Source organism: Petromyzon marinus, chromosome 65, assembly GCF_048934315.1.
Source record: "Petromyzon marinus isolate PM22_M1 ecotype Great Lakes invasive population chromosome 65, UKy_Petmar_22M1.pri1.0, whole genome shotgun sequence".
NCBI classification, from domain to species: domain Eukaryota; kingdom Metazoa; phylum Chordata; class Hyperoartia; order Petromyzontiformes; family Petromyzontidae; genus Petromyzon; species Petromyzon marinus.
This window is the reverse complement of record NC_133731.1, coordinates 7,282,048-7,302,536: the sequence shown is the minus strand read 5'-3', so window position 1 is coordinate 7,302,536 and position 20,489 is coordinate 7,282,048. Positions and strand designations below refer to the sequence as shown.

Sequence of the window (20,489 nt, the reverse complement as noted above, 5' to 3'; positions counted from 1 at the left end):
CATGTAGCTACTACACATGCAGCTAGCACACATGTAGCTACTACACATGCAGCTACTACACATGTAGCTACTACACACGCAGCTGCTACACACGCAGCTACTACACATGTAGCTACTACACATGCAGCTACTACACATGTAGCTACTACACATGTAGCTACTACACATGCAGCTACTACACACGCAGCTGCTGCACATGCAGCTACTAGACACGCAGCTGCTACACATGCAGCTACTACACATGTAGCTACTACACACGCAGCTGCTACACATGCAGCTATTACACATGTAGCTACTACTACACATGCAGCTACTACACATGTAGCTACTACACATGCAGCTGCTACATATGCAGCTGCTACACGTGCAGCTACTACACATGCAGCTACTACACATGTAGCTACTACTACACGTGCAGCTACTACACATGTAGCTACTACACATGCAGCTACTACACGTGCAGCTACTACACACGCAGCTGCTACACATGCAGCTACTACACATGCAGCTACTACACATGTAGCTACTACACACGTAGCTGCTACACATGCAGCTACTACACATGCAGCTGCTACAGATGCAGCTACTACACATGTAGCTACTACACATGTAGCTACTACTACACGTGCAGCTACTACACATGTAGCTACTACACATGCAGCTATTACACACGCAGCTGCTACACAAGTAGCTACTACACATGTAGCTACTACACATGCAGCTGCTACACATGCAGCTGCTACACATGCAGCTACTACACATGCAGCTACTACACATGTAGCTACTACTACACATGCAGCTACTACACGTGCAGCTACTACACATGTAGCTACTACACATGCAGCTGCTACACATGCAGCTGCTACACATGCAGCTACTACACATGCAGCTACTACACATGTAGCTACTACTACACATGCAGCTACTACACGTGCAGCTACTACACACGCAGCTACTACACATGCAGCTGCTACACACGCAGCTACTACACACGCAGCTACTACACATGTAGCTACTACACATGTAGCTACTACTACACATGCAGCTACTACACATGCAGCTACTACACACGCAGCTGCTACACATGCAGCTGCTACACATGCAGCTGCTACACATGTAGCTACTACACATGCAGCTACTACTACACATGTAGCTACTACACATGCAGCTACCACATACGCAGCTGCTACACATGCAGCTACTACACATGCAGCTGCTACACATGCAGCTACTACACATGTAGCTACTACACATGCAGCTGCTACACATGCAGCTACTACAGCTGCTACACATGCAGCTACTACAGCTGCTACACATGCAGTTACTACACATACAGCTACTACAGCTACTACACATGCAGCTACTGTTGCTACGAGGATAATCCGGCACTGTGTCCCACCCCTGGCGACTGCCACACGAGCTGGCTTGGCTGGCCTGTCAGTCCGCAGCTCAAAGGCGTGCAGCCAATGCCAGGACACCACTGCCCCCTAACGACGATACACGCGGGTTCACAGTCAGAGTCTTCGGGAGGAGGAAACCAAGGAGCAACGAACGGCAGGCAGCACTGTTTTCACAGATGTCCATCGGTACCTCAATGCCTACTCGCTCTACCCTCCGCCGGAGATGTTGACTACCTCGCCTGGTCTACAGGAGGTCGTGGGTTCGATCCCGACCCTGACAATGCCTGCTGCTGCTGTATATTTGGAGTTTGCGTGTCTTTCTCTCTCATCATCGCTGCGTTGGCTATGAGATGTTGACTACCTCGCCTGGTATACAGGAGGTCGTGGGTTCGATCCCGACCCTGACGATGCCTGCTGCTGCTGTATATTTGGAGTTTGCGTGTCTTTCTCTCTCATCATCGCTGCGTTGGCTATGAGATGTTAACTACCTCGCCTGGTATGCAGGCAGTCGTGGGTTCGATCCTGACCCTGACGATGCCTGCTGCTGTATATTTGGAGTTTGCGTGTCTCTCTCTCTCTCTCATCACGGTGGCTATGAGATGTTAACTACCTCGCTTGGTATACAGGAGGTCGTGGGTTCGATCCTGACCCTGCCGACGCCTGCTGCTGTATATTTGGAGTCTGCGTGTCTCTCTCTCTCACCATCACGGTGGCTATGAGATGTTAACTACCTCGCCTGGTGTGCAAGAGGTCGTGGGTTCGATCCCGTCCCTGACGATGCCTGCTGCTGCTGTATATTTGGAGTCTGCACGTCTCTCTCTCATTATCATCACGGTGGCTATGAGATGTTAACTACCCCGCCTGGTGTGCAGGAGGTCGTGGGTTCGATCCTGCCCCTGACGATGCCTGCTGCTGCTGCTGTATATTTGGAGTCTGCGCGTCTCTCTCTTCCCCCGTGGTCGTGTGGATTTGTCTCCGGCTCCTCCAGGTTTCCCCCTTCACATTTAGAATCAACGTCACCACGCGTCTATAGTATTTGGCTGCTGCTATAAATGTCCACGTGATATTTAGCCACTTTGTTGAACTATGTAATGTGTTGAAACGGACGTGGATCTTGTGTTTATTCCGTGATCTGGTTACGTCTGTAAAAGATGTGATTCCGGACATACAGTACCCTGGTGTCTACAAACTAAGTTGCCTCTGTGGTAGTAGTTACATTGGAGAAACCAAACGCCATGTCTCGGACCGCATTCGTGAACACAAAGCAGACCTTAAACACGGTAGGACCAACACCTCGGTCGTGGCAGATCACTGTTATAATTCAGTAGGCTCACATGACATTGACTTTTCCAAGACAGAGGTTCTTTGTAAGCCATCTGGCTACCATGAGAGATTCGTTCATGAGGCTATCCACATATACAAGCACAGAGACAATTTCAACCGAGAAGATGGATTCTGGCTTAGCAATCATTGGAAGGATTTGATAAACCATTTCAGGTCTTGATTGTTCACGCTTACGGTGGCTTTCAGACAGCATACATTAATTTTTCGTCTCCCCCTCCTCTTTTCAGAACATAGATGGACTCGTCCTTCTAAATAAACTGACATCGCTGCCCGTGGTGCTGACGTTTTTAAAAATAAATAAATACACCGTTTAAAAATAAATAAATGTATGCAAACCGACACACCTGATGACGACCGTTTGTGTTATGGTCGAAACGTCGTGAGAATTTTTATTGTTATATATATTTTATTATTTTATTGTCTCCCTTCAACGTGACTTTACCGAAAGAGCTAAGAATGATGCTGAGTTCGTTCTAAGCCGAGTCGACCAATCAGAGCCGCTCCCGGCAAGGGTGGGCGAGTGGACCAATCAGAGCGCGTCTCGCTGCCGACACGTGGCGAGCACATGGAGGGAGACGAGACGAGGTGAGAGATCGGGGCTGACTCTTCATCACTCATTGGTCTATCCACTGCTGGATGAACACTACCAAACCACCCACCCACCGCGACTTCTGTCCTGCGATGTTAACGGCGCCTGCCACGAGATTTCATGCCCATCGCTCACATCTCACGGGCGCCGCTGAATTCTACCACGTGGACAACAACAACAGCAGCACCACCACCATCACCAACAACAACAATAACCTTAGTTACTTAGTACCTGTAACGCGGGCGACGATAGCACGAGTGCAGCGGCCACGGCAGCTGTTAGAACACTAAGAGGGATGTCAAGCCGCTACGCTCATCGTCGTGTGTTTGGTGACGTCGCTGCTCCGTTGGTTGCGGTAAACAACAAACAAACAAGGCATTCGTTAACAACACCAATAACACTGTGTGTGGGGGGGGGGGGGCTTAAAATTGTATGTAATAGGCGACGTTTCGGGTAATGCCCCCTTTCTTGACGGCACATCGGGCAGCGTGAGTACTGTCTAATCGTGGGGAGCGGTGGTGCAGCGGTTAGCGCGCTCTCGCCACGAACCCGGCGACCCGAGTTGGATTCCCCCGCTCGCGGCCACCAACACCACCAGTGACGGAGCATTCTGAACCGGTCCTGGGCCTCCCCCACCCCCCACCCCTAGGTCGACTCGGCCTCAAACGAGTGAGCTGGTGGGGGTGTGCAGTAAACGTCGCCACTTGGGGGAGACAAAGGCGGCCGGGCGTGGTTGCTGGCCACCCCCTCGTGTGCAGCAGTGCCGGATTATCCTAGCAGCACATGTACAGTAGTAGTAGCTACACTACACGTGTAGTAGCTACATATCTGTACAGTAGTAGTAGTTACATATGTAGTAGTAGTAGCTACACTACACGTGTAGTAGCTACACATCTATACAGTAGTAGTAGTTACATATGTAGTAGTAGTAGCTACACTACACGTGTAGTAGCTACACATCTGTACAGTAGTAGTTACATATGTAGTAGTAGTAGCTACACTACTGACAGCACTTGCCCCGACAGTATGTCAAGGCTACACGGGGGATCTTTGTCTGTGTGTAAGGTGCTGATGCTCGCTACTACTGACAGCACTTGCCCCGACAGTCTGTCAAGGCTACACATGGGATCTTTGTGTGTAAGGTGCTGATACTCGCTACTACTGACAGCACTTGCCCCGACAGTCTGTCAAGGCTACACGGGGGAACTTTGTCTGTGTGTAAGGTGCTGATACTCGCTACTACTGACAGCACTTGCCCCGACAGTCTGTCAAGGCTACACGGGGGATCTTTGTCTGTGTGTAAGGTGCTGATACTCGCTACTACTGACAGCACTTGCCCCGACAGTCTGTCAAGGCTACACGGGGGATCTTTGTCTGTGTGTAAGGTGCTGATACTCGCTACTACTGACAGCACTTGCCCCGACAGTCAAGGCTACACGGGGGATCTTTGTGTGTAAGGTGCTGATACTCGCTACTACTGACAGCACTTGCCCCGACAGTCTGTCAAGGCTACACGGGGGAGCTTTGTCTGTGTGTAAGGTGCTGATACTCGCTCCTACTGACAGCACTTGCCCCGACAGTCTGTCAAGGCTACACGGGGGATCTTTGTACTGCTCAGTCGCTACTGAACTCGGTTGTAATCTACACGGCAGCAATCAGCGCGCTCCCGACTGCTAAAACCTCAATAATACAACAACCTCAATAATGTAAGGACCTTAATACAAGGCCGTTGCTATAGAATCAACATTGGGGGGGACCAAATCCTTCAGGGGGTCCCCCCCCCCAGAAAAAAAAATCTAAATTTGAAAACTAATTTCCTGCCTAAAATATAAAAAAAATTCACAAACACATGGGATGGATTTTATTTTTTTACAATAATGTCTAATAGTGTGTTGTTTTACATCGCTCTGTTTATTATTTTCTACCTTTTCTTGTTTCATTGTATGTAACGGCAGAGATTAGGGATTTATAAAGTACAACCATAACCACAATCATAAACAGAAATCTATTTTATAGCAATATATTGGGGGGGACATTTTGAGCATATTTGAATATTGGGGGGGGGGGGATGTCCCCCCCCCCCAATATTTATTATAATTACAGCCTTGCCTTAATAGAAATCATTGCTATGGCGGCAACGTTAACAGCTCTACAAACGAATGCGGTACTAAAAATACAATGTTAAATCTACCTATACAGTACATTTAAAATATATATAACGGTACATTTAACCGCGTTAACAAGAGTCAACTCTAGGCTATTTGGCAAAAGTGACACCGCTAACGAATATAACTCAAATTGGGACGATAGGAGCATGTCTCTTCTACCACCCCCGACGTACATACATTTTCTGGCTATACATTTCCACGTAACAGGCCACTGGTGTTGAGCTATCACTCGTGTCCTTCGGATTTTGAAAAAGAGTTACAGAGCTCAGTGTGCTTTACCTGGTAACGTAAAAATCTATTATTATTTAATTATTCTCTTGCATCCACCAACTTGCAAGTGAGACTCGTCCCCGGCCTCTTGACTTCTCGTCCGCTCAGAATGAACCTGAGAATGCGACTCACTCGCGATGTCGCTCAGCTATTAACCCACTAGTCCACCATCTCGCTCGCCCACCCTCGTCAACTCGCCCGCTCACCCATTCACCCTCGCCTTGTTCACTCATACCAACGCAATTAATTGCAACAGTCAACAATAATACATACACGCCATAATCACCCAGGAATGTCCTTAACGCTCGTGAGGTCACTCCGTCGACCAGCCCCACCTCATTAATAATCATGAGCAGGTGACGTCAATCCACATCGAACAGCCCCCCTAATTAATAATCATGAGCAGGTGACGTCAATCCACATCGAACAGCCCCCCTAATTAATAATCATGAGCAGGTGACGTCAATCCACATCGAGCAGCCCCCCTAATTAATAATCATGAGCAGGTGACGTCCTCCAAATGGACATCCCCCCCCCCTCCTCATTAATAATAATTAGCGGGTGACGTCTCTCCACATGGTGGGGGGGCCGAGGCACCTCCTCGGCGTCAACTGACAACCCTCGCTACAAAGGTAGAACCCTCATGTCACGTGATCTACGTAACGCTGTTGTTGAGACATCAAAGTAAAAAGGACGTCGCGATGAACAAGGGATTATAACCTTTAAATGAAATAGGTCTGTCACGGCGCCCTTACTAACTGCACACGGATTGATGCAATTATTACCACGTTGTGGTCTGATCTTCGCTTGCAAGTTTCAGATTTACTGCAATACACCCGTCCTTGGACAGGCAAAAGGCTGGTGATAATATAACAGCGGTAAGCATAATTACGTAATAATACAACTAAAACCTTACGACATTACCAGCAACTACAATGCAGTACAAATCAAACCCATACAATACCATAGCAACCCTGAGTAACATTAACAACGTCATAATTGAAAGTACTTTTATCAATCCACTGCTCGATGAAGACCTCCCCATGCTATGTTGGTCGTGGGGGTTATTTGACCATACTTCACCTTGCTGGTCGGTGCGAGTTGGTGGGTGAGTGAGTGCGTTTTGGTGACCTGCAGTGTAGTTGCGACCATGCTAACCTCCGATTAGCACGGTTGGCTACGTATGGTGCGAAATAAGTTCAACATACAGGGACTCCTCTACTTATGAACCAGTTAGGTTCCAGAGGCCTGTTAGTAAGTCGATTTGTTTCGTAAATCCAACTTTACGCCTGTCGATTTCAAACATGTGTGGCGTGTATACTAAACACGGGGAATGGCTTAAAAAATTGTATAATCTCCTGTAGATGTTGATGCCAATGGTTCTTCACGTTCTGCAGATGGAGATGCCACCACCGCCATCAATTGCGCGGCGGTTAAACTTACGTCTCTCGTTCCGAACAGGCAACTGGACACACGGACCAGGTTTGTTCGTATCTCTGACAGTTAGTAAGTCGAATGTTTGCAAGTAACGGAGTCCCTGTACATTCATGCAAGTGAACTCCATGGGAACAGTAACCATGGTAGTAGCGATAAAAGCGCGACATAGCAGATGACTGACTGGCCACAGGGCGAGCGAGTGACTGGCATGCATCGGCGTGTGCTGGATCATCGGCGGGCGGTGCCCTCCTTCCAGGTTGAGCCCGCCGCGTGCTGCAGACACGGAGCTCGGTGCGGGCGACAGCGGCAGCCCCTTCTGGCCCGCAGCCTCCGCCGATCGCCGCGTGCGGGAGGCCGGGGACGGCCGGGACGGGCAGATGTCCCCGTGCCACAAGTTCAACAGCGGCAAGAATCATTACGTCCGTAGAGAAGACCCGAGCGATGAGAGCGATTGTGACGATGATGGTGAGGAGGAGGAGGAGGAGAACGCTGCCTCGCCTGGTATTGATCCTTTGCAGCTGGGTCCCAGTGAGGACTGGGACCTGGAGATCGACAAAGCAAGTCCTTACGGTAAGAGCTGGCGTCCCGATTGGCGGTTAATCCTGAAGCGGGCTCCACACAAAATCATAATAGAAGGGTTTTTTTTGGGTTTAGATCACGTAAAATATAAATGTGTCCTTAAACCCGTCACCACCCGACACAGCCAACTAGTAAGGGGTTTGTCACGTAAGCAAAACGTGCCAATTCTTTGCTAGTGCAGCACTCAGTGGTTGTGTGCTGGAGAGTAAACCCACTCCAACATTTACCATTCGTGTCCTGTGACGTTTCGCCGGTAATTACAACAACCAGGCTTATCAGGCGACAGCCAGAATTTAACGACACACTTTTGTTTACGCGATCTAACCCGAATAAGTAATATTTAAAAATACTTTTTTTTAAACACGCTTTAATGAAATGTACCCTACTCGCAATGGCAGAACTCCACGACTCCAGGAAGTGGCCGCAAAGCTTGCCATAACGTAAGGGGACCCGTGGTGATTTACAGCCAACGTTAGTTGAGCGTGGACAATTAGACCCAAGCTGAAACATAACATATAAAAATTAATGTTTAAAAATATTTTTTATATATTTAGAATATAGTATTGTCATCAGTATGACATAAGTTTCCAAGTTTGCAGTCGATACCACATCGAGAAGTGGGTTACAATTGAGTTACAAGATTTGAGGATACAACAACAACTACAACAACAACAGAGTGAGTTAAATAAAAGCGCGTGAAAAATGTTCCTTTGTCGTGAATAATATTTGTCGCGAAAGCTTCCTAAGTGTTAAATCCACAAAAACTGTTACTTTTATTTATTTATTAACAACGACGACAACTTGTGCGGCACGCCGTCACACGGTTTTCGCTCGTTCACGACGACGAGAGAGAGAGAGAGAGACCCGCGAGGACGAGCCGCAGACAGCAACCACGCGGCGGCGAGGAGCCAGCGCCAGCAACTGCCCATGCTGTGCGGTCCCCCTATACGCGAAGGTTTTCATCGGCCGTAGGATGAGCGCTTACGTTCGGGAGAAAACCCACGCTCTGCGTAAAGGCGGGGCAAAGATTTATTCCGCGGAGATGGAACAGGTGGGGGATGAACATTTTGTCCCCCACCTGCCTTCCGCTGGCAATTCAGGGTACGGGCACCTCATCGACGCCAACGTGAAGGGAGTCGAACAACATTTGTGCGATTCGCCAACCCTCGCCTCCACGGTGCTGGATTAAAGGCGTTGGCAGCCACCACCGCCCCGGATGAAGTAATTATTAGCGACAGTAAGTCAGTGCGTGCCAGCGTCACGGTTAGAACATTTGCCAAATAAAGTTGCACCGCAAACGACGATGCCGATCGCTGCCACGGACGATCGGCGACCGGCAGGCAGCGTGGCGGTGGTGGTGGGCTCGTTGGCTGGGCGCTGTGGTGGTGAGATGTTAACTCCCTCTCCTGGTATGCAGGAGGTCGCGGGTTCGATCCCGACCCTGACGGCCTGCTGTATATTTGGAGTTTGCGTGTTCTCCCCGTGGTCGTCGTGTGGATTTTTCTCTGGGTCCTCCACATTTAAAAACACAAGCGTTTTAGAGTATTTGGCTGCCATAAATGTCCACGCGATAATAACGAGAAAAGCCATTTTTTTTTTTTCCGGATTTCAAGAACCGCACTGCAACCCGCAAAGGGCCACCGCACGGCGGGCTCCGGAAGCCGCGGGGTTTTTGCCGACTCCGGCCCCTAATGCCGTGTCGACGGCCGCGGCGGCGCCGCCGCTTTCGCAGGAGACGAGGAGCTCTCCATCCCGCCGTCCGCCGCCGCCGCCTCCGCCGCCGCCGCGCCGCTCCCGGGCGCCTACTTCCCGGGCATGCACCACGCCCAGCGCCGCCGCGACTCCTTCGCCTGCGCCCTCCTCAACCTGTCGCAGCTCGCGGTGCAGCCCGGGCAGTTCGACGACGCCCGCCCAGGGGAGCGGCCCCCCCCCCCCCCCCCCCCCCCCGCCTCCCCTCCCCTCTCGCCCACCCCCGCCCTTCGCCCTGACGCGTGGAGACACGCGGAGTAGGGGCAGCGGTGGCACCGACGGAGACGCCTGCGTCCTCCCCGCCGTGCCGCCCTGCTGTGCGTGTGATCGGAACTTTGTTTGTCCTGGGGGAATCCGTTGAGCTTCTCCACAGATGTCCGGTTGTCGGGAGTCGCGTCCGGCACGAGCCTCCTCCGCAGAGGACGATGTTGACACCGCTGGCACCGGTCGTCGGCAAGTCCAATCGGTGGCAACTCCTGCACCACATCAGTTCCGTCTCCTCTCCGGCCTGATGCCCGGCACGTTTAGCCACCTCCATCCGGCCAAACGTTGGTTGGGGGGGGATGAACTGGCTGGGTCATGTGGCCAGGATAGAGCACCGGGGATGTAGCAAGACATTTTCTATTTCCTTTAAACTAGGGGTGGCCAACCTGTAACAGACTGAGAGCCAAAAAAGTACCCATGAGTTCTGCAAAGAGCCAAGTGTCTATATATATTAGTGTGTATATATAACAGGTCCTTGCAGGGTGGGCTGGTAGGAACATTGGAATTTTTTTTACACCCAACAGCACGAGATTTCACTTCGTTAAAGTATTGAAAGGGGACGGACGGACGGACGCATTAATCTATTGCAGGCTGGTACACTCAGTTTACAACTTCGTTCCTACCAGTATTAGTGTATATATATTACTGTATATATATTAGTGTATATATATATTTGTAATGGGTTCACCTGCGTCGCAGACGTAGACTTGGAGGCAACACATTTATTCAACTCTGATAGACGGGGTAACTTCCCCTTAACAGAATAAGAACCGATGGTGGTGGCCACCAGGCTAGCTACACTAGTTACTACACTAGTACTACGTCACTAGTTACTACACTAGTTATAACGTAACTGGTGTAGTTAGCCGGGTTGTGACCACCAGGCTAGCTACACTAGTTACTACACTAGTACTACGTCACTAGTTACTACACTGGTTATAACGTAACTGGTGTAGTTAGCCGGGTGGTGACCACCAGGCTAACTCCACTAGCTACTACAGTAGTTACTACACTTGTAACTACGTAACTAGTGTAACTAGCCTCGTGGTGAGCACCAGGCTAGCTACACTAGTTAGTACACTAGTTACTACACTAGTTACTACACTAGTTACTACGTGACGGGTGTAGTTAGGCTGGTGGTGTAGTTAGGCTGGTGGTGACCACCAGGCTAATTACTGGGTGGTGACCACCAGGCTAACTACACTAGTAACTACGCTAGCCACCAGGCTAACTACACTAGCTACAACGTAACTGGTGTAGTTAGCCGGGTGGTGACCACCAGGCTAACTACACTAGTAACTACACTAGCCACCAGGCTAACTACACTAGCTACAACGTAACTGGTGTAGTTAGCCGGGTGGTGACCACCAGGCTAACTACACTAGTCACTACACTAGCCACCAGGCTAACTACACTAGTAACTACACTAGCCACAGGCTAACTACACTAGTAACTACACTAGCCACCAGGCTAACTACACTAGCTACAACGTAACTGGTGTAGTTAGCCGGGTGGTGACCACCAGGCTAACTACACTAGTCACTACACTAGCCACCAGGCTAACTACACTAGTAACTACACTAGCCACAGGCTAACTACACTAGTAACTACACTAGCCACAGGCTAACTACACTAGTAACTACACTAGCCACAGGCTAACTACACTAGTAACTACACTAGCCACAGGCTAACTACACTAGTCACTACACTAGCCACCAGGCTAACTACACTAGTAGCTACACTAGCCACAGGCTAACTACACTAGTAACTACACTAGCCACAGGCTAACTACACTAGTAATTACACTAACCACCAGGCTAACTACACTAGTAACTACACTAGCCACAGGCTAACTACACTAGTAGCTACACTAGCCACAGGCTAACTACATTAGTAACTACGCTAGCCACCAGGCTAACTACACTAGCTACAACGTAACTGGTGTAGTTAGCCGGGTGGTGACCACCAGGCTAACTACACTAGTAACTACACTAGCCACACGCTAACTACACTAGCTACAACGTAACTGGTGTAGTTAGCCGGGTGGTGACCACCAGGCTAACTACACTAGTTACTACACTAGCCACAGGCTAACTACACTAGCTACAACGTAACTGGTGTAGTTAGCCGGGTGGTGACCACCAGGCTAACTACACTAGTAACTACACTAACCACCAGGCTAACTACACTAGCTACAACGTAACTGGTGTAGTTAGCCGGGTGGTGACCACCAGGCTAACTACTCTAGTAACTACACTAGCCACAGGCTAACTACACTAGTAACTACACTAGCCACAGGCTAACTACACTAGTAACTACACTAACCACCAGGCTAACTACACTAGCCACAGGCTAACTACACTAATAACTACACTAGCCACAGGCTAACTACACTAGTAACTACACTAACCACCAGGCTAACTACACTAGTAACTACACTAGCCACAGGCTAACTACACTAGTAACTACACTAGTAACTACACTAGCTACAACGTAACTGCTACTACGGACCGGGACCCACAGCTCGGGCCAGGCTCTACGTGTTGGAGACTCGTTGAACGGAGACGAAGGTTTCTTCAGGATGAACAACAACAACAACAACAACCCCGGTCCCTCTGGGGACCCGGCTGATATTCTCTCTGGCGTGGCCTTGGCCATGACCACCTTCCAGAATCCTCGGGAAGTATCTGGATCCCAACCACGTGACCACCCCTAGCCCCCACTTGGGGGGCCCCTCTGTAGACTTAACCGGTCACGTGTCCTCCCGGGTCAACCAGAGGGCCATGGCCTCGAGTAACCTCATCCCTAGGCTGGCACCCACACACCGTGTCCTGTAGGGTCGGCACTGCACGCAAAGCGCGGTGCCATCCAGCGCTATCAATCAGCGTTCACCGGGCCCCTCTAGGGCCGGTACTACACCCACACCACTGTGGTATCCGCGATGTCGTTACACCGCACGCCGTGCCTCTTAACGCCGGCACTGCAGGTTGACATCCCGCGATGTCACAGCATCTTGACGGTTTTAGGCACAGCACGGGATACATTATCCATTGCTACTACTGGGAGAGTACGTACTACGTTATGCCCCCTTCAATAGAGCCGCGTGCGGTGGATTGGTGAGCCGCGTGCGGTGGATTGGTGAGCTGCGTGCGGTGGATTGGTGAGCCACGTGCGGTGGATTTGTGAGCCACGTGCGGTGGATTGGTGAGCCGCGTGCGGTGGATTGGTGAGCCGCGTGCGGTGGATTGTTGAGCCGCGTGCGGTGGATTAGTGAGCCGCGTGCGGTGGATTGGTGAGCCACGTGCGGTGGATTAGTGAGCCGCGCGCGGTGGATTGGTGAGCCGCGCGCGGTGGATTGGTGAGCCGCGTGCGGTGGATTGGTGAGCCGCGCGCGGTGGATTGGTGAGCCGCGCGCGGTGGATTGGTGAGCCGCGCGCGGTGGATTGGTGAGCCGCGTGCGGTGGATTGGTGAGCTGCGCGCGGCTCGGGAGACGCCGGTTAGCCACCGCTGCTTTCAACGATCTGGCCAACCTCCTTGAAACCTTTCACAAATTTGATTCGTTGAGCGAGTGCGTGCAATCGCCATGCTGTGCGGTGGCATCCTCGCCGGGCCGTGTTGTAGCTCCGCCGGACTGAGCGGCCGGTCATCAGCGACAGCAACACGCGGCACCTGTTTGCACAGAGCCACAGCTGCAGGTGTTGGTTGTCGTGAAGACCCCAGCGGTGGAGGTTGGTTTGCACCGCTGCGTCCGGAACCTGTCCAGCGTGGTAGGTTGAAGCCATGTGGACAGACTGTAGGATCCCCGATGAGGAACTGGTTTTGGTCTTTGGGACTCTTTTTTTTTCTTAAAAATGTAATAAGCTTGATCCTTTCCGGTAAGGATACGGGAAGGTGTTGAGATGTTCAAACACCAAATAGACACCCAATATCACAAGGCATCACGTCTGCATGAACCACACGCCATGCTTGTGATGGGTGTCTATTTCATCGCCAGGGCTTGTTCCCCTCCGCTGGATCGCGCAGCTGCTACACATCACCTCCAATATCTGCACTGGCAAAATCCCTCCATCTGCTCTTAGACCCACGTAGAGACTCGTAGACGCAAACAGAGACGCATAGACTCGCACAAAGACCCACAGACTCACAGCAGAGACCCACAGACTCACACAGAGACCCACAGACTCATACAGAGACCCACAGACTCATACAGAGACCTACAGACTCACAAGGAGACCCACAGACTCGCGACTCGCACAGAGACCCACGGACTCATACAAAGACCCACGGACTCATACAAAGACCCACAGACTCATACAGAGACCCACAGACTCACACAGAGACCCACAGAATCACAGCAGAGACCCACAGACTCGCACAGAGACCCACAGACTCGCACAGAGACCCACAGACTTGCACAGAGACCCACAGACTCATACAGAGACCCACAGACTCACAAGGAGACCCACAGACTCGCACATAGACCCACGGACTCATACAGAGACCCACAGACTCATGCAGAGACCCACAGACTCACGCAGAGACCCACAGACTCACGCAGAGACCCACAGACTCACGCAGAGACCCACAGGCTCACAGAAAACCCATAGACTCGCACAGATACCCACAGGCTCACAGAAAACCCATAGACTAGCACAGATACCTATAGATCTGCCCTAACAGTCCCCCGTCATCTCTTATATTTTAATTATAAAATAAATAAGCAGACTATATATACGGTATCTCCTTCATATATACAGTGAGGGGAAAAAAGTATTTGATCCCCTGCTGATTTTGTACGTTTGCCCACTGACAGAGAAATGAGCAGTCTATTAATGGTAGGTTTATTTGAACAGTGAGACAGAATAACAACACAAAAATCCAGAAAAACGCATGTCAAAAATGTTATAAATTGATGGGCATTTTAATGAGGGAAATAAGTATTTGACCCCTCTGCAAAACATGACTTAGTACTTGGTGGCAAAACCCTTGTTGGCAATCACAGAGGTCAGACGTTTCTTGTAGTTGGCCACCAGGTTTGCACACATCTCAGGAGGGATTTTGTCCCACTCTTTGCAGATCTTCTCCAAGTCATTAAGGTTTCGAGGCTGACGTTTGGCAACTCGAACCTTCAGCTCCCTCAGGTTTTCTATGGGATTAAGGTCTGGAGACTGGCTAGGCCACTCCAGGACCTTAATGTGCTTCTTCTTGAGCCACTCCTTTGTTGCCTTGGCCGTGTGTTTTGGGTCATTGTCATGCTGGAATACCCATCCATGACCCATTTTCAATGCCCTGGCTGAGGGAAGGAGGTTCTCACCCAAGATTTGACGGTACATGGCCCCGTCCATCGTCCCTTTGATGCGGTGAAGTTGTCCTGTCCCCTTAGCAGAAAAACACCCCCAAAGCATAATGTTTCCACCTCCATGTTTGACGGTGGGGATGGTGTTCTTGGGGTCATAGGCAGCATTCCTCCTCCAAACACGGCGAGTTGAGTTGATGCCAAAGAGCTCCATTTTGGTCTCATCTGACCACAACACTTTCACCCAGTTGTCCTCTGAATCATTCAGATGTTCATTGGAAAACTTCAGACGGGCATGTATATGTGCTTTCTTGAGCAGGGGGACCTTGTGGGCGCTGCAGGATTTTCAGGCCTTCACGGCGTAGTGTGTTACCAATTGTTTTCTTGGTGACTATGGTCCCAGCTGCCTTGAGATCATTGACAAGATCCTCCCGTGTAGTTCTGGGCTGAATCCTCACCGTTCTCATGATCATTGCAACTCTACGAGGTGAGATCTTGCATGGAGCCCCAGGCCGAGGGAGATAGACAGTTCTTTTGTGTTTCTTCCATTTGCGAATAATCGCACCAACTATTGTCACCTTCTCACCAAGCTGCTTGGTAATGGTCTTGTAGCCCATTCCAGCCTTGTGTAGGTCTACAATCTTGTCCCTGACATCCTTGGAGAGCTCTTTGGTCTTGGCCACGGTGGAGAGTTTGGAATCTGATTGATTGCTTCTGTGGACAGGTGTCTTTTATACAGGTAACAAGCTGAGATTAGGAGCACTCCCTTTAAGAGTGTGCTCCTAATCTCAGCTCGTTACCTGTATAAAAGACACCTGGGAGCCAGAAATCTTTCTGATTGAGAGGGGGTCAAATACTTATTTCCCTCATTAAAATGCAAATCAATTTATAACATTTTTGACATGCGTTTTTCTGGATTTTTTTTGTTCTTCTGTCTCTCACTGTTCAAATAAACCTACCATTAAAATTATAGACTGATCATTTCTTTGTCAGTGGGCAAACGTACAAAATCAGCAGGGGATCAAATACTTTTTTCCCTCACTGTACGTCCCTCCACATAGAAAATAAAAAGTATTATATACAGTTAAGGCAAGGAATAAAAATCATACGTTGTGTTTTTTTTATATTTTATTCATTTCATTTAGTGACTTTACTTATAGATTTGAAGTTTTCGTGACTGCAAGGATCCATACTCTTTGGTTCTTTCGGTAAAGTCACGTAGGTGAAAAAATAAAATAAAAAAATAGAAATAAATCACGACGTTTCGATTGCAACACAAGCAATCATCATCAGGTGTGACAACCACAGCAAGAAACATGTTTTAACTGAAGTGGGAGAGATGCCGGAGTTAAGAGGGTTTATATAAGTCAGAGAAGGGCGGTGGAGGGGGAGGAAATGAGGAGATGGTGGGGAGCGTTGCGTGTGCGATGATGACTGAGATCATGTGACTGGGCAGAGGGGGGGCTTAAGAAGTATCCTGACGCGGTGTCAGGTGCGGAGAGGAGAGCCAAACGGCTTCACGATTGCCGTCAAGAGAGATGCTGGAGCTCAAAACAATAAATTTGCTGCACTGCTAAACGTTGAGGATGTAATTAACTCTGTGAAATAGATTGCTTGTGTTGCAATCGAAACGTCGTGATTTTATTTTATAGTTTTATTTTTTCACCTACGTTTACTTGTTTACCGTTTCCCTACTTGGCACTCCTAGCGGGTTTTTTTTCATCGTTTGTTGTAACTCGCTGACCAAGTGCCCCTACAAAACATCTGTGAGTGAAGAGCTTCATAGCTCATCGGATTCCTCCTCCAGTCTAAATAAAGATTCTGAGTCTCATAATTAGCGCTCTTGGTTTTTGTGCCACTTTTTTTTTAAAGAAGCGCTGTGTTCCACAGTGGCGCTTTGTTCCACAGACGGTCTGGAGTAGTGTTGCAGTCGGTAGCGATGTTTCTATGCGTTTTGCGAGTTACGTAAATCTCTGGTGTAATTTTTATTCAATTTGGCAACATTTGGACCTGGCCGCAGACGCGCAATAATTACAACGTTACGACATCATGAACGTCCGCTGATAAAACAGACGGTGCACAGTGACTACGGTTAATACGCCGCAGTAGCGAGATGTTAACTACCTCGCCTGACGCCTGCTGTACGTCTTATCTCCCCGGGGTTGCCTAGATTTTTCTCCGGGTCCTCCGGTTTTTCCTTCCACATTTAGAATCGACGTGCATTTAGAGTATTTGGCTGATAGAAATTTCCACGCGATAAGCCACTTCGTTGATCTATCATTTGTGGCCAGGTCACTTCTGAAAAAGAGCTATGTAGCTCAGTGAGCATTACCTGGTATTTTTTTAAATGTATATTTTGTTGTAATACACCCGTAGTATTAACCAGGGCGACCTGAAGGATTTGAACCGCGGACCTCTGCGACCTTCACTTTGCACTGCACGCCTCGAGCAACGAGCGGCTAACGCGCAGTTGCTCGGTCCCCCGTCACGGCCAAGAGAGGGAACACCAGCGGTGATGATGATGATGATGATGGCCGCATGACACTCGATGTGTAATGACAATAGACCCTGCATGCGGTGTGAGGAGACTAGTGGCCACGGGAGGTAATAACAGGGAAGTCCGCCTACACTATGAGTGCACTAGTGGCCACGGGAGGTAATGACAGCGGTATCGGTTGTGAGCGCGTAGGGACTGGCGTGCTACGGGAATGTTCGAGAAGGGAGCCGTGGTCAGGTGACGGAAGAGGACGGTGGGAGTCTGCCGGTAGAGTGAGCGTCCGGAGTCAGCGAGAAGGCTCGAGAAGGGGGGCGTGGCCTCGTGTCGGTATATAAGGTGGGCGTGGCCGCGTGTCGGTATATAAAAGGGAGATGCACGGGAGATTCGGGGCTGTTGCGGTGGGGTCTCCGCCTGATGTCAAGTGAACGTGTCTTCAATGAAGTGCCATCTCAAGAGAAGTGGGGCAAGTCATTACGAATGTGTACAGTGGGGTGTTCCCCGGTTACATTGCAGTAAATGGAAGAATCCTTTTGGAAATCTCGATTTAATGTTATCGTCTCGACAGCAAAGGTGCAATTGAGTGTTCGGGAATTGAAAGTAATGCTGTAATTACGCGGAATGGAAGTGATAGTGATGCTGCAATGGAATGTTATATTGATGGGAATACCACAATGATATGATGCTGTAGTGTTGATTTTAATGCCGCAATTTAATGTCGGGGAATTGACGGTGGTGCTGTAATGAAATGTTGTAGTATTGACAAATGATTTGTGCACAAGCACAGTTAACAAACAGGCTCGACACTCGTCAATAATGACCCCGTGTGGCCTTAAAAGTAACACAAACATGCAGTCGGCGACGCTTGGTGCATCGACCGGAACGTCGCCGATTATTACCGTTGGAGAGCCCCACTCACGCCCCTCCCTCAATCCCTCACACGCCCCTCCCTCCAATCCCCGTATGCTCCTCCCACCATCCCCCCTACACCCCTCCCCCCCATGACCCCCCCCCCCGCACTCCCCTCCCCCTCCTGGACTCACTCGGAGACTCCGAGACTCACCCTCTCCTAGACTCACTCTGAGACTCATCCTGAGACTCACCCTCTCTAGGACCCACTCTGAGACTCCGGGACTCACCCTCTCCTGGACTCACTCTGAGACTCACTCCGAGACTCACCCTCTCCTGGACTCACTCCGAGACTCATCCTGAGACTCACCCTCACCTGGACTCACTCTTGAGACTCATCCTGAGACTCACCCTCTCTAGGACCCACTCTGAGACTCCGAGACTCACCCTCTCCTGGACTCACTCTGAGACTCACTCCGAGACACCCTCTCTAGGACCCACTCTGAGACTCACCCTCTCCTGGACTCACTCTGAGACTCATCCTGAGACTCACCCTCTCACCCTGAGACTCACCCTCTCACCCTGAGACTCACCCTCTCCTGGACTCTGAGACTCACTCCGAGACTCGCCCTCTCCTGGACTCACTCCGAGACTCTCCTCTGCCGCATCATCACGGCACCCACCCAGTCGCTCGCCCTTGCACATTTGACTCGTTCATCGTCACGTGTTGTGAATGAGGGGTGACTTTGTAGCACGAGGGTAGGCTTAGGAATCACGAGAGTTTGAGGGAGTGCGGAGGGAGGGATCACAAGTCGTTATCGTAACATTAAATAGAAATCGCTTCATTGAACAATACGAATTAACGGAAGTGACTGGTTAAAGAAACGAGTCGTCGTGAGTTTTCCCATAAAAGTTTAGTTTAAAAGCAATTTTGTAAAAAAAAAAGGCCTGCGTGAATGTATTGCAAATGACGCAATCAATCAATGGGATTTTTTTTTATATATATACATCACACACGGGTTGCACACGGTAAAATGTTCGACACCAGAAGCTAACAGGCAAGAGGCACAGACCAAACCAATACTTGTTTCTCAGCACCAGGTCTGTTATCAAAACTGTGCAGGTCACTGCGGTACCTAAACGTGACAAAGTGTACCCCCCTCTCTCTGAAAATTAGCAAATAAATTTAGCTCAAATATTGCTCGTATTTGAACTAAAGCCTGCCTGCCACGAGTCTCCTAATCCATTCAACGTCACACCCCCAATGCTTTTTTTTTAAATTATGTACATGCTGTCAGAAAGCGATGGCATTGTACAACTAGCACGGGCGCATCGCTTCGTAAATATTTTGAAGCAAAAATTTTTTTTTTTTTTTTAGCAACGAACGAACTACCGACGACAAAATGAGTCTTGCTCGTCAGCGCCGCCGCCGCACGACGGCCGAGCCCCCCCTACTACTGGTGTCCGCTGTCGGCGTTGATCCACTTCAAAAAATCGTCCATCTGGTCCACATCCATCATCTCGTTGCTCAGGGGGTCGGAGATCTGCAACCTAACGGTCGAGCCGTCCAACGAGGACGCACCGCCCTGCCGGGCCAACTCCACCAGCAAGCGGGCCAAACTGTGCTGCACCTGACGGGCGGGGTGGGGGTGGGGCGGAACAGGAAGAAACATTCGACTTACGAGATGTTAACTTCCTTGCCTGGTATACAGGAGGTTGTGGATTTGATCCCGAACCCTGATGCCTGTATATTTGGAGACTGCGTGTCTCTCTCCCCGCGGTCGTGTGGATTCTTCTCCGTGTTCTCCATTTGTTCGTCCACATTTAGAAACGTGCGTTTAAGAGTACTTGGCTGCTATAAATTTCCACGTGATAAGCCACTTCATTGGGCTATCATTTATGGCCAGGCCACCTCTGGAAAAGAGCTCTATAGCTCAGTGAGCCTTATCTGGTAAAATAAAATATAGTTGAGTTTTCTATTTCCGCTACCCGCGTTAGCCCGTGCACGCCCATGATTCCTCGTTATTAACGATCTTTCTGTCTGCGATT

At 49.8% G+C, this 20,489-nt stretch overlaps 2 protein-coding genes across 4 annotated transcripts in view; one reads left to right on the top strand and one right to left on the bottom strand.

The window, feature by feature from the left end:
• Window positions 1-3,245: 3,245 nt before the first annotated feature.
• Window positions 3,246-19,714, top strand: LOC116956404 (uncharacterized). Its single transcript, XM_032977995.2, has 3 exons — window positions 3,246-3,329; window positions 7,465-7,778; window positions 9,520-19,714. The coding sequence occupies exons 1-3, from the start codon at window positions 3,310-3,312 to the stop codon at window positions 9,795-9,797; spliced, it is 612 nt and encodes a 203-aa protein (XP_032833886.2). The 5' UTR covers window positions 3,246-3,309; the 3' UTR covers window positions 9,798-19,714.
• Window positions 19,421-20,489, bottom strand: part of LOC116956449 (interferon regulatory factor 5-like) — a 19,343-nt gene continuing 18,274 nt past the window's right edge. For all 3 annotated transcript variants that reach the window (XM_032978093.2, XM_032978094.2, XM_076054334.1), the window contains exon 10: window positions 19,421-20,071. In XM_032978093.2, coding sequence (XP_032833984.1) covers window positions 19,895-20,071 — 177 coding nt within the window. In that variant the 3' untranslated portion in view covers window positions 19,421-19,894. The remainder of the gene's footprint in view (window positions 20,072-20,489) is intronic.

Coding starts and splice junctions, on each gene's coding strand:
- LOC116956404 (XM_032977995.2), top strand. CDS start 3,310: ATGGAGGGAGACGAGACGAG. Junction 3,330..7,464: donor ATGGAGGGAGACGAGACGAG/GTGAGAGATCGG, acceptor CCCTCCTTCCAG/GTTGAGCCCGCCGCGTGCTG. Junction 7,779..9,519: donor CGACAAAGCAAGTCCTTACG/GTAAGAGCTGGC, acceptor CCGCTTTCGCAG/GAGACGAGGAGCTCTCCATC.